This window comes from Grampus griseus (genome assembly GCF_964374135.1).
Source record: "Grampus griseus genome assembly, chromosome: 5".
NCBI lineage: Eukaryota > Metazoa > Chordata > Mammalia > Artiodactyla > Delphinidae > Grampus > Grampus griseus.
Window position 1 is genome coordinate 70811592 of NC_138998.1, and position 12808 is coordinate 70824399.

Genomic DNA, 12808 nt, shown 5'->3' on the forward strand with positions numbered 1-12808 from the left:
AAAATATTTCCTGGTGAATTTCCAAAGTAATTTCAACAAAACTGCAAGACTGCTGTGATCCCCAAATTGAAAACTCTAAAGATCAGTCTTGAAACTTTCAAAATTATTTCTGGACCAACAATCAAAATTAGAATGCTATCCTATTAGAGAGTAGTAGACTTTCTGTCTTGAGAAAGATTTTGGTAGAGGCTGGATGACCACCTGCCAGAACGCTGGGATGCGGGGGTCCTGCACTGGAGGGGAAACGGAGTGAGAACCACCTAAGGGCTTTCCAAATCTGACTCTAAGACTATGGAAAGAGGAAACAGACTAACTTCAGAATTAAAAACAAACACTGCTGACATCTCTCAAAATTTAATCATAAAGACATAATAATCCAAAATAATCAAATGAAATAACCTGTAAATAAATTGCTACATTTCTTCCTGCTTTAATACTTTGGGGGAAAAAATCAGGGAAATTTTAATTCCTTCATTTAAAATTTACTTGAAGCTATAATTTATTTAATTATGTAGACAGAATTAAGTCAGCAACAGATGTAACTGAGTTTGGCAACATTCTAAAAATTTCATTTGTAACATCGGCATCTTTGCAATGCATTATAAGTATTTTTTTCTAATTTCAACTATTTTTCTTGAGATAAATTAAGTCTTCAGTATAATTCCTATTAACATCAATTAATATTTTATAGTACTTAAAATGTGATAGATATGATTTTATAATGAAAGCAACCAATAATGTTGAATAAAATATATAATATTAGAATTTAAATACACTGATGAGCTGACAAATTGGAAGGAATACTCAAAGGCAAAAGAATAAGTGAAAATTGGAAGCCACAGGGGTAAGCAGAGCAAGGAAGCCAAGTCTCCCATTAAGGGCGTTTGTCTCATCAGGAGAACTTGAAGCTCTGGTGTGGGGCCCAAGGAATAGAAGGCAAGGCCAAGGCTGGCCAATGAGGGGACTCTAAGAGAAGCTTTCTCTTTTGAAATTGCAAGAAGGACAAGAAGGACCACTATTATCTCTTTGATTTAAGCTTATTTTAAAAGTCCTAGCCAGCAAGATAAACAAAAAGTAAAGGAAACAATTATTTGCAGATGATGTGACTTTGTACACATAACATCCAAAAGAATCCAGAGATAAGTCAGTATTAAAGAGAGCTTAAAAAGACTACTGGTTACAAAATCAATACATAAAAATCAAATTTTATTCTAATATAGAACAAAAGTAAACAGTGAGAAAAGAAATTTTTACAAGATAATATTTACAATAACATTTGCAATACAATGTAACAAAAGATGTACAAGAAAACTATCAAACTTTATGAAGGACATTAAAGAAAACTTAAATAAATGGAGAAATATTTCAAGCTCATGGACTAGAAGACATTTAAAATAAAGATATCAATTTTTCCCCAAATTGATTCACAGATCCAATGCAATCCCAATCAAAATCCCAAAAGCTATTTTTATGTAACCTAAAAAGCCACTCCTGAAATTTATATGGAAATGCAGAACTTTGGCAATTCACTTTTGAAGAGAAGGTAGGAGGCTTCGCTTTGTCAGATATCAAGATATGCTATAAAGCTAAAATAATTAAGATAGCACAGTATTGGCATAATTAAGATAAAAAGACCAACAAAACAAAATAGAGTCCAAAACAGACCTCACATGTATGGAAATGTGATGTATAACAGTATACAACACTGAGTAGTAGGGAGAAACAAACTTTTTAATAACTGAATCTAGATCATTTAGCTACCAATGTGAAAATAAAAGGAAACTGGATCTCTACCTCATACTATATACAAAAAACCAATTACAGATTGATTAAAAAATCTAGATATTGATAAAAGGCAAATCTATAAACACTTAGAAGATGATGCAAATCTATAAACCCTTAGGAGATATACCACTGTGATCCTCGGTTGGGAAGGACACAAAAAGTACCACACAGAAAAGACATTTTAAAAACTATGTGAAAATTTAAAACGTATATACCCCAAAGGGGGGCTAATATCCAGAATATTTGAAGATATGATCAACAGTTAGCTAGGCAACATGATGGAAAAATGGGAGAAAGACTAACAGACATTTAACAAAGAGGATATCCAAATGACCAACAAACTTGGGAGAAGGTCATTAGTGACTAAAGCATAAATTAAAACCACAAGATGTCAATACCTACCACCAAAATAGGCAAAAAATTTAAAACTTTCACAATACAACGAGGTGGCAAGCAGCAATGGGAACTCTCACACAGTGCTGCTTACCAGGAGTGGTATAACATTTTGAAAAATAATTCAGCATTATCTACCAACACTGAACATATATACACACTCTCTGACCCAGTTTTATTCCTAGGTATAAATCCATCAGAAATGTGTGCATATATCCAAAAGGCATGTACATGAATATGCATAGCATCGTTTCTTCAACTGATCAATTTCAGTTCTTGAAAAAATCTAAACAATTACATTAGACATACTTTTCCTTAATTTTTAGTTTGACTGGATCTTGTTCTTTTCCTTTTTTTTTTTACCTGTAATGCAGCCTTGTGTCAGCATTTAAGGGCAAAAAAAAAAAAAAGGTAAGTATTCATAATGAACAAAAACAGCATTATTCCCTTTAAGGAAAACAATAACTGACAATTATTTAAAATCAAATAAATTTATCAGATTTAATAATCTACTACTCTTGGACATTCGGTACAACACTGAGCTGTTTATACAATAGGGAAAGATATTAAAAGATGCATAGTGCAACAGAAACTAACACGGTACTGTGAAGCAATTATACTCCAATAAAGATCTATTTAAAAAAAAGATGCATAATATTCATTAAATAATTCAGTTTAAACAAATAGTCACATGTTTCTAAATTTCATGACCTCTCATTTTAATTAAAAATGATTGGTCCCAATTCTTAAAAATCTTTCTACAGTAACGTCATTAAAACAAGTTATCCAACCAAAAGTGATTCTAACTTTAAACAAAATAAAACATGGAGGTAGTCTTACCTGAATATAACTAGAAGTAATGAATTAAACATGGTCTGGTAGAAAATCTTCCACTTTTTAAATAACGTTTCTCTTTGAGTACTAACAACCCATCACCAATAAAATTTTCCTTACTTTTATTACAGATTTCACTTTCAGTTTTTTCCTCTGACATCTTCTATATCAGATCTAGTTTACTGGTATTTTAAATTCTAAATAAACCATAACAAAAGTTGATTTGACTGCTCAATACCAAGAGAATAGATTTCTTAAAGCAATGCTAGAAGGTATCTTTTTTTTTTTTTTTGTCTTTTTAGGGGAAAGTGTGATAGCAGTCCCCCACTACCAAAAATTATGCAGTCAAGTTTCCCACGTTTGGGGAAATTGTAGGTGTGGGATGGATAAGCCTCACCCTGGGAAAACCACCTTTGTGATCATGGTATCTCTCCTGCCAGGTAAGTACAGAACACATCTTTTTTCATACTTTTTACATACATTCAACCTCCAGTTGTCTCTTTTTATTTTCAGATTACTACACACAAAAAAATGTCAATGACTATATAAGATAAAATATTATTAGACTGAGTTCCAGGTATATCATATTCAAAGCTTTTAGCACACAGAAACAAAAACTGTTTTCACATTTAAAGCTTCATTTTTAAATATATATTTTTCAAACATTAGTTTAGCTAGACTTAGGCAAATTAATAAGAAATGCAAGTGAAATTTCAGCATCACTTGAGAGAGTAAGTGCTGCCTTAGAGTGACTGCAGCTGGAAATTCCTAGTACCAAACACACACATTGATGCTACAGTGTTCTCCAACCCATGACCACCTCCACGCACCCCCCCATCCACCGCCCCCCACATACACACACACATTTTTACAGGTGGTTGGTGATATCCTAACTGAAACTATAAGTAGTGTTTTAAACCCTAAGGGCCACTTTTAAAGCAGTTAAGGCCCTAAGAGACTGATGTTTTTATAAACTGGTTCAAGAGCATGGCTTTCAAATATTTTGATATAAAATAATAATAAAATACAAACCTGATCAGAAAAATATTTTATTTTTTACAAATAACGGAGGAATTTATCTATACAATACAATCTTTAATTATTAAAGCAACTCAAAGGATCCTTTCCAACACAATGATATCCTGCTGAAACCAATAATCAAGAAATTGTGTAAAATGGGAATTAATCTCCTTTAACTTCTCCCCTCAAGTACCTTTTGTTGAATGGTGGAATGTTTTTGCTCCATTTCTCTTTTCTCCTTTGCTGCATCCACAACCAGTCGATCCAACTATAAAAGGAGTAAATGATAGAGACTTAGAAGTTAAAGAAAGAAAGACATGATTATTTTTCAAAACTCATACTCCAAATCAGTCAGTCAATTGAGGTTTACCTAAAAAGGCATTTTGGCTACAACTTTAAAGTGGAAGTTCTTTTTTTTCTGGTATCATATCCTCTTTGAGAAGGTCTTTAATTCCTCTAGGGAAAACATTTCTAAGAGCAACCATGGTTCCAAGTAATTGTGACAGGTGGCCCTGTCTAAGGCACAACAGTGATAACATGCTCACCCCTTGAATTAAGGAGAATGACTCTAGATTAAGTTGTCTGCTGATGCACTCAGCAATTCTGGTAGTCGCTATCAAAGACAGAAAGAAGATATACTGGTGATTTTTCTTCCCAAACAGCAAAAAGTAGCAGCTAAGCTAGTGTATGCCAGCCTCACGTAACAGACACTTCCAATCACTCAAGATGCATGATATTTTCAAGTTGGCTTCCTAATATTACAATAAAATCTAAAAGGTAGAAAAAAAATTCAACAGATAAAAGAGAAAGCAAGAAAGGAGGGAGGGAGGGAATAGAATAGAATAGAGTAGGAGAAGACAGAATAGGATAGAATAGAACAGAATAGAATAGAATAGAAATCATTCATTAGATCAGAGTATAAAATCACCAATTTTTAAAGTACTTTTATTAAAAAAAAATTAAAAAACTTATGAAATCATAAAATCCCATTTCTTTCTTGATCCTTTCCATCAGAAGAGAAATATCTGGCTTCCAGTATTATGATAAAAGCACTGGCTTCTTGAACTCCTCTTTGCTGGAATAACAAAAATTGGGTTATAAAATACCCCATTATGTGGGTCTACTCTTCTAAACTGTGATGCATGTCATTTCATCTTTTTTTTTTTTTTTTCCCCGGTAGGCGGGCCTCTCACTGCTGTGGCCTCTCCCGTTGCGGAGCACAGGTTCTGGACGCGCAGGCTCAGCGGCCATGGCTCACGGGCCCAGCCGCTCCGCGGCATGTGGGATCTTCCCAGACCAGGGCACGAGCCCGCGTCCCCTGCATCGGCAGGCGGACTCTCAACCACTGCGCCACCAGGGAAGCCCTGTCATTTCATCTTTGAACACCCATCACCTCAAACTGACTAATGTGTGATAAATGAATAAATAAAAATGTAAATGTCAACAGACTACAGAGACAAAGTATTAAATGTCAAAATGTTCTCACTGATATCCTTTAAAAACAAAACTGAAAAAGGCCTTCTTAAAAGACTGTGTGATCCTTTATTCACTATCACAAATGCTGTTTTTTTTCTACAGGAGACAAATTCTGACCACAGAATCTTAATATCACTGAATAATAATAAAGAACCAAAAGAAAACACTGAAATAGAACTATCACTATTATAAAATATTTTACTTAGATGGCAACTATACCACTCCACTTTAAGATCTAATGCATACTTACCTTAGTGACATGCTGCATTGATTTAATGGGTAATGCTGCACTAGGAAAATGTTTGTCCTTAATAGTTTCTTATACTGAATGAGTGGAATAACCATTATATCCTTGTTTTATAGCCTTTAAGTGAAAGGCATGTTAATGTTTTTCATACATTCAGATTGAAGTGCAGCAGAAGGCAGCCCCCAAGATTCAAACTGATATTTCTAAACTTGCATGCATGTACTTTCCACACCAGTACTACAATGCTAGTGATGGTAGTAAAATTGTCAACTTGGTAGTAAATTTCTCTGCTGCATCCGACCCCACTGCTATTGCAGCAGAAAGGGAGGAAATCCCCTCCCTCTGTTGGGGCAGAAGTATAAAGAAAAAGATATCTTCCAACATGGTGGAGTACTGGAGGACGTATGAGTTGGGGAGGTGCGACGGCTGGCAGTCTTGTCTCCTAGATGCTGGGTACTGTATCAGGAAGAGAGAGTTTGGAGCACAGCAGCATGTGTCCCGTGTTTCTATTAGTGTTGGGCATCATGAGGTTAATAGGCTCCTATACCTAACCAGGTGCCCCCAATCCTCTACCTATGTATTGAATGTCCTACACTCCTACCACCTCAGATTTCACCACTTCTCTTTCTGCCTTTCAACTTCTCCCATTCCCATTTCTTTTTAAATTTGTGCAAATAATACCTTAAATAAAACCTTCCTACAACTCATACTCCCCTCTAGCTACTACCTGCTCTCTTTTCTTCACAATACAACTTCTTAAAACATTTTTCCCTGTTCTCCACTTGCCCATTTCATATTCATCTACCCACTGTAATTAAGCTTCCACCTCTTGGACCCTCAACTCTCACATCAGTAACACATAACCTTCTTGCTGCTAAACCCAAGAGGTAGTTCTCAGTCCTAGGGTTACTCGACCTTCTTTCCAGTATTTGCACTGACAACCACCCCCACCTTTCTGAGACACTCTTTCCTTGCCCTGTGCTACCATGATTTTCTGGTTTTCCACCTCCTCTCCCATCAGTGTTCTCACAGAGCCCCTCTTACCTAGCCGTCTCTTAAAAGTAGATCATTCTTAGGGCTCTGTCCCAAGCCAAATCTCTTTTTACTGCATACTTGTGGACCTTGACCTTAACTTACAAAATCAAAATTATTAGGCATGGTGTTCGGTCACTTATGTTTTTTTAAAATAGGTTCATGATTTTGAAATACCTATTAACTTTCCTTGGGTCAATTCACACACTCTTGTGATTGCAATTAGCAATTATATGCTATTGACCCCTTTAGTGTTTCTTTCTCTTGAACTCCAGATATACCCACTTAGATGTCCTATTCTCAAAATCAACACATTTAAACTTGAACTCATCATGTCACTCCACTCTCAAATTGGCTACATCTTAACTATTCCTCAAGTCTATCTATTTATCTCCACCCTTACCGCCAGGACCCTAGTTCCAGATGCCATAATCTCATAACTGAATTACTGAAAGAATATCCTAACTGGCCACCTCCAACCAGGCCATATTATCCACCAGGCACTACAGGCACTGGAGTTTAGATGCTTTTCAAGGACCTGCAAAATTACTTGAGACCTGGGAGGGTAAAAACTGAAATTAATAAATGTCAAAATATACAATTATTGAAACTAGTCAACTACAAACCAATTCATTTTTTTGATAAACTATACTTAATGTAAGATGAGGGTACAATCTAATGTTTGATTAAGATGTGGGGAGTGCCTGGGGCCTAGGAAGGTCTTGCCTTCTTCCCAAGTCTGGGCTGGATGTACTGTATACATGTTACAGTAACACTTTGATCCTCCAATATGTGGTAGGGATAGCTGGTTGCCTCCCAACATCCATTCTCTCCTCCTTTCTTAACAACAGAATCCCCAAATTCTAGTAGGTTAACATGGTTACATGCATTGAGACTAAATTTCCCAGCTTTCCTTGCAGCTAGTGTGACACTGGGTCATACACAGAAGTGGAATATACAATTTCTAGGAAATATCCTTAAAGAGAGGGAATGAATCTTTCTTTCCCCTTTCCTCCTTCCTGTTGGCTAGCATTTGGATATGAAGGCTAAAGCTTGATAAACCACTTTGAACCATTAGGTAGAATCCAAAGATATAATAAGCCTGTGTCCCTGCAGATTAAGTGACCACCATACTAGGCCTTTGGTTTTACATAGAAGAAATAAAATTCTATCTTGTTAAAGCTCCTACTATTTCTGGTTTTCTATCACATGCAAACAAATCTAATCTCCATTTATATACCCAGACAGGGCACTCAGCACAGAGATTAATAGTGTGGTGACTTGTTATTTTCTTCCAATAGATTAAGTTCTGTAGAGGCACGGAAGAGCATTTCTATAATTCACAGCATATGCCCTGCACACCATCTTTCCCCAACACCATCCCAACACACACACACAGACACACATGCACACATGCATGCACCACATTTATTTTTGGTCAATGAATGCAATTCTCATTCTGCTCTTACCTTTTCCCCATTTCCCTAAACTCTATTTTTCATCCTTAATCCCTCTCCTCAGAAAGTAACCTGAACCATTTTGGGAAAGAAAATCAACTGAAAATTGATAGAAATCCAGAAAACTCACCAGTCAACAAAAAAGAATGTCCGGGAACAGATCTAACATAAAGTTTTGATTAGATATCAAAAATAATTTGGATGTAATAAAATTTCTACATAATATTCTTATATATAATTCATGCATGTGCATGTGTGTGTGCATGTGTATAAAATGAAAAAGTTCCCAAGAGTTCTATAATCTTAAGATTCTAAAATTTTATTATTCAAAATAGCAAAATGCAAATTTCTCTGAAAATAAAAGAAGAGCTATAACTCAAATAAAATACCAATTAGGATAGTAACTCAATAATCCAAATGTAAGAAACAAAAAAATAAATCCAGCTATGTATACTGTAAAACAAACACTTTGTTTTAAAATTCTTCTTTTTGGTACCCTAATATACTATCTGCAACATTTTCTGTAACTTTAATCTTATTTTTGGTTACACATTTAACCCATACATAAATCTGCTATAGCACCAAACTTCATCATTAAATAAACTGTCAAATTTCCCAATATGCTAAATCTCTTTAAAAATACAGACACTAGAACAAAGACTACAAAAGGAAAAATAAACAAGTCAATCTACATCAAACTAAAAAGCTTCTACACAGCAAAGGAAACCATGAGCAAAATGAAAAGGCAACCTACCAAATGGCAGAAAATATTTACAAGTCATATATCTGATAAGGGGTTAATATCTAAAATATATAAATAACTCAGACAACTTAACAGAAAAAAAAAATTCAATTAAAAAATGGGCAGAGGATCTGAACAGACATTTTCCCACAGAAGACATAAGATGGCCAATAAGGGGTCAAAGGTACTCAATGTCACTAATGATGAAAGACATGCAGATCAAAACCACAGGGAGATATTGCCTCACACCTGTTAGAATGGCTGTCATCAAAGATAAGAGAAGACTGTCAAGGATGTGGAGAAAAGGGAACCCTTGTGCACTGTTGGTGAGAATGAAATTGGCACAGCCACTATGAAAAACAGTATGGAGGTTCCTCAAAAAATTAAAAATAGAACTACTATGTGATCCAACAATTCCACTTCTGGGTATTTACCTGAAGGAATCGAAGACACTAACTCGAAAAGATATCTGCATCCCCACATTCACTGCAGCATTATTTAGCCAAGATATGGAAGTAACCTAACTAAGTGTCCGTCAATAGATGGATTTTAAAATGTGGTATACATATACAGTGGAATATTATTCAGCCATAAAAAAGGAAATCCTGCCTTTTGCAACAACATGGATGGATCCTGAGGGCATTACACTAAGTGAAATAAGTCAGACACAGAAAGACAACTACTGTGTGATCTCACTGATATGTGGAATTAAAAAAAAACAAAAACAAAAAACAGAACTCATAGTAAAAACAGACTGGAGGTTGCTAGAAGTGGGTGTTGGCGGTGGGAAAATGGGTGAGTGGGGTCAAAAGGTACAAAACTTCCAGTTATACGTATGTCAATTATATCTCAATTTAAAAAAATACAGATATTGGTATATAACACAGAATCAAGAAGTACAGTACATTACCTGTGCACCAAGATCCTTCATGTAGGGCCCAAGTTCACTAAATAGATCATATCCTTGATGAAAGAAGGCCAAATGGGCATACATAAAGGATAACATCTAACAGGAGGAAAAAATGGTTAGCATTTTAAAATCAATTCTTAGATAAATATTCTGAAATTTAAAAAAAATTCTGATCCTATCTATTGTTTAAAAATTATTCCACCAGAGCCCAAAATAGCAAACCTATTTAAAATTAAACTGAGTCATTTTTCTTAAAAGAGTATTACAAAAATATTTTCAAACTTATATTGCAGTAATTCAAAGAATCAAGTTTCCAATAGCTTCACCATCTTTCCAGGTACATTATAAAATATCTATGTGTCTTTCAACAAAATTCACTGGCAAAACCTCAAATTACAAATAAAACATTAAAATATTAGGAGGGGACACATGAAGCTCTCAAAACAAAGCAATCACATATACTTTACAACCCGTAGATCACTAAGCACAACATGAAATAGGGGCATGCTCATTTTTTTCTCAAGATAGCAAAATAAAATGAGGCAACAGACTTTGCCAATATGGAGATTTTGTTATATTCATTCCAAAAATTCAAAAATGATTAATGCGTTAAGATTTTTTTCTAAGTTTTCCTACATTTTACCTATTCATGAGAGAAAAAACACTCTTATTTTCATCAGTTAAATTTTTACATGAGAAGGAATTAATTCAATCACAATACTGAAAGAATCCTCCAAACATCCCTGTTATTTTTAGCAAGAAGAGACATCTCTTTAATTCTGTAAAATCTAAAATAGGTCAAAAGGTCCTTAATACTCAAGAATCCTTCAAAAGGAATTTTTTTGGGAGAGAAAAACCAATAAAATAAAACACAATGACAAAAGGACAAAGCTCACTAAAAGATGATTCTGGAATTAGATAACGCCGGTTGTACAACTTTGTGAATATGATTTTAAAAAACACTAAATATATTTTAAAAAAAGAGAGGAAGAGATTAATAGTTACAAGTACATAAAAAGTAAAATATGCCTGCACATCAAAACACAGAATAAGCATATTAAAAGATAAATAATAAACTAGGAAAAAACACTTGACAAAGGGTTACTTGTCTTAATAGATAAGAGATGTTACAAATCAATATGAAAAGCATGAAGACCCCCACAAAAAAAGAGGGGAAGGACATAAATAGAAAACATAGTGACCAAGAAAAAAAAAGGTGTGGGGGGGGGACATTCATACTCATTTGCCACAAAGAAATCCAAAATTAAACAATGAGATGACATTTTCAATCTACCAAATTGTGGTAGAGTGGGGGAAATTAATACCCAGTGTTGGTAAAATGTGGAAAAATGTTCACTCTCACAATTAGTGGAAATTTTGTGTAACCCTTAAAATTTGACAATATTCCTTAAAAGTTTCAATAAATGCTTCAACGCTTTGACTAAGTAATCTCTTGTCTTAATCTATCCGAAGGAAATATTATTCATTAGAATGATCACTATAATGCTACGCTTTATGTCAAAAACAGGGAAATTACTTAAAATCCATTAATAGGTAAAGTTAATTTACGGTATATTCAAGGTCAGCAAACTGACCTACAAACTATATCCAGCCCTACCACCTGTTTTTGGATGGCCTACGGGCTAACAACGGTTTTTGCATTTTTAAATGGTTAAAGAAAATGAAAAGAAGACATGAAATTCATGACACGTAAAAATTATATAAAATTCAAATTTCCATGTTCATAAAAAAAGTTTTATTAGAACAGTCATGCCATTCATTTACATATTGTCTATGACTGTTTTCCTATTACAATAGCACAGCTGAGTAGTTGCAACACAGACAATACGGCCTCCAAAACCTAATATATTTACTACCTGGCCCTTCAAAAAAAATGTTTGCTCACCCCCTACTGTATTCATATGGTAGAATTCTACCTGGTCACATCGTTAAATAAAAAAATATTTAATGACTCATGATGATTTTGGAGTGTATTACTGAAAAAAGAAAATTATAGAACAGTATGTAGGAATGATTCCTATTTTGTTTTTAAAAATTAAATGGAATTTTAAGAGGTGTATATACATTTTCACATACACACACACACAGGCGCACGCACACAAACAGAGAAAAAAGACAAAGATTACACCAAGATATTAACAGTGGTTCTCTCTTGGTAGTAGCATTTATAAGTATTTTTATTCTTCCTTCATATATTTTATTTTCCAATTTTCTACAATTAACATACATTACTCTCAATCTGGAAAAGGTGGTGGAGGTAAACAGGAAGTATAATGTTCTCATCTGATAAGAAATAACATAAATATTAACAGAGAATTTAGGAAAAACCTAGGTGTGGACAAGGATCAAAAGCAATTTCTGTAGATCCTTTGAGAAAAAAAAAAACCATAAACTTTAGTGAACAAAATCAGAGAGGAGAAATTATTTCTAAGGTTCTCAAAATATAAAAGAGTGTAATGTATATATGACTATCATCCTCTGCCCACTTCCTTGTTAGCTTTTAAGATGAAAAATGGGCAAATAAAAAATCACTGTTGCCATGCCATCCTTCAAATTTTATCTCGTTTGTTTTCTACCTGCACTCCAAAAAGTTGATACACCATCTACAGCCCTAAGGGAAAAATTCTGTAAAATGACGCTAAGTATGCCCTCAATCTCAAATTATTTAAGTGTCTGCTTTAAGCAGATTACAGTGTAATTATAGATGAGACACACATAAATAACTATAACATAAAGGAGACCAAAAAAAGTGGTTAAGTGACATAGAAGTACAAAAATATCATTAAGTAAGATTAATTATGAACCTGGAATAAATAAATAAGTCAATAAATAAATATACATACACACACACATATATGGTGCTATTTTAAAAACTTAAATATAGACATTTA

At 34.1% G+C, this 12808-nt stretch overlaps 1 protein-coding gene across 3 annotated transcripts in view; it reads right to left on the minus strand.

Moving 5' to 3' along the window:
• The window catches only part of ACAP2 (ArfGAP with coiled-coil, ankyrin repeat and PH domains 2), a 164341-nt gene that overhangs the window by 38111 nt on the left and 113422 nt on the right, over positions 1 to 12808 (minus strand). For all 3 annotated transcript variants that reach the window (XM_082654106.1, XM_082654105.1, XM_082654107.1), the window contains 2 exons: positions 9897 to 9992; positions 4226 to 4300 (listed from right to left, as the gene is read on the minus strand). In XM_082654106.1, coding sequence (XP_082510232.1) covers positions 4226 to 4300; positions 9897 to 9992 — 171 coding nt within the window. The remainder of the gene's footprint in view (positions 1 to 4225; positions 4301 to 9896; positions 9993 to 12808) is intronic.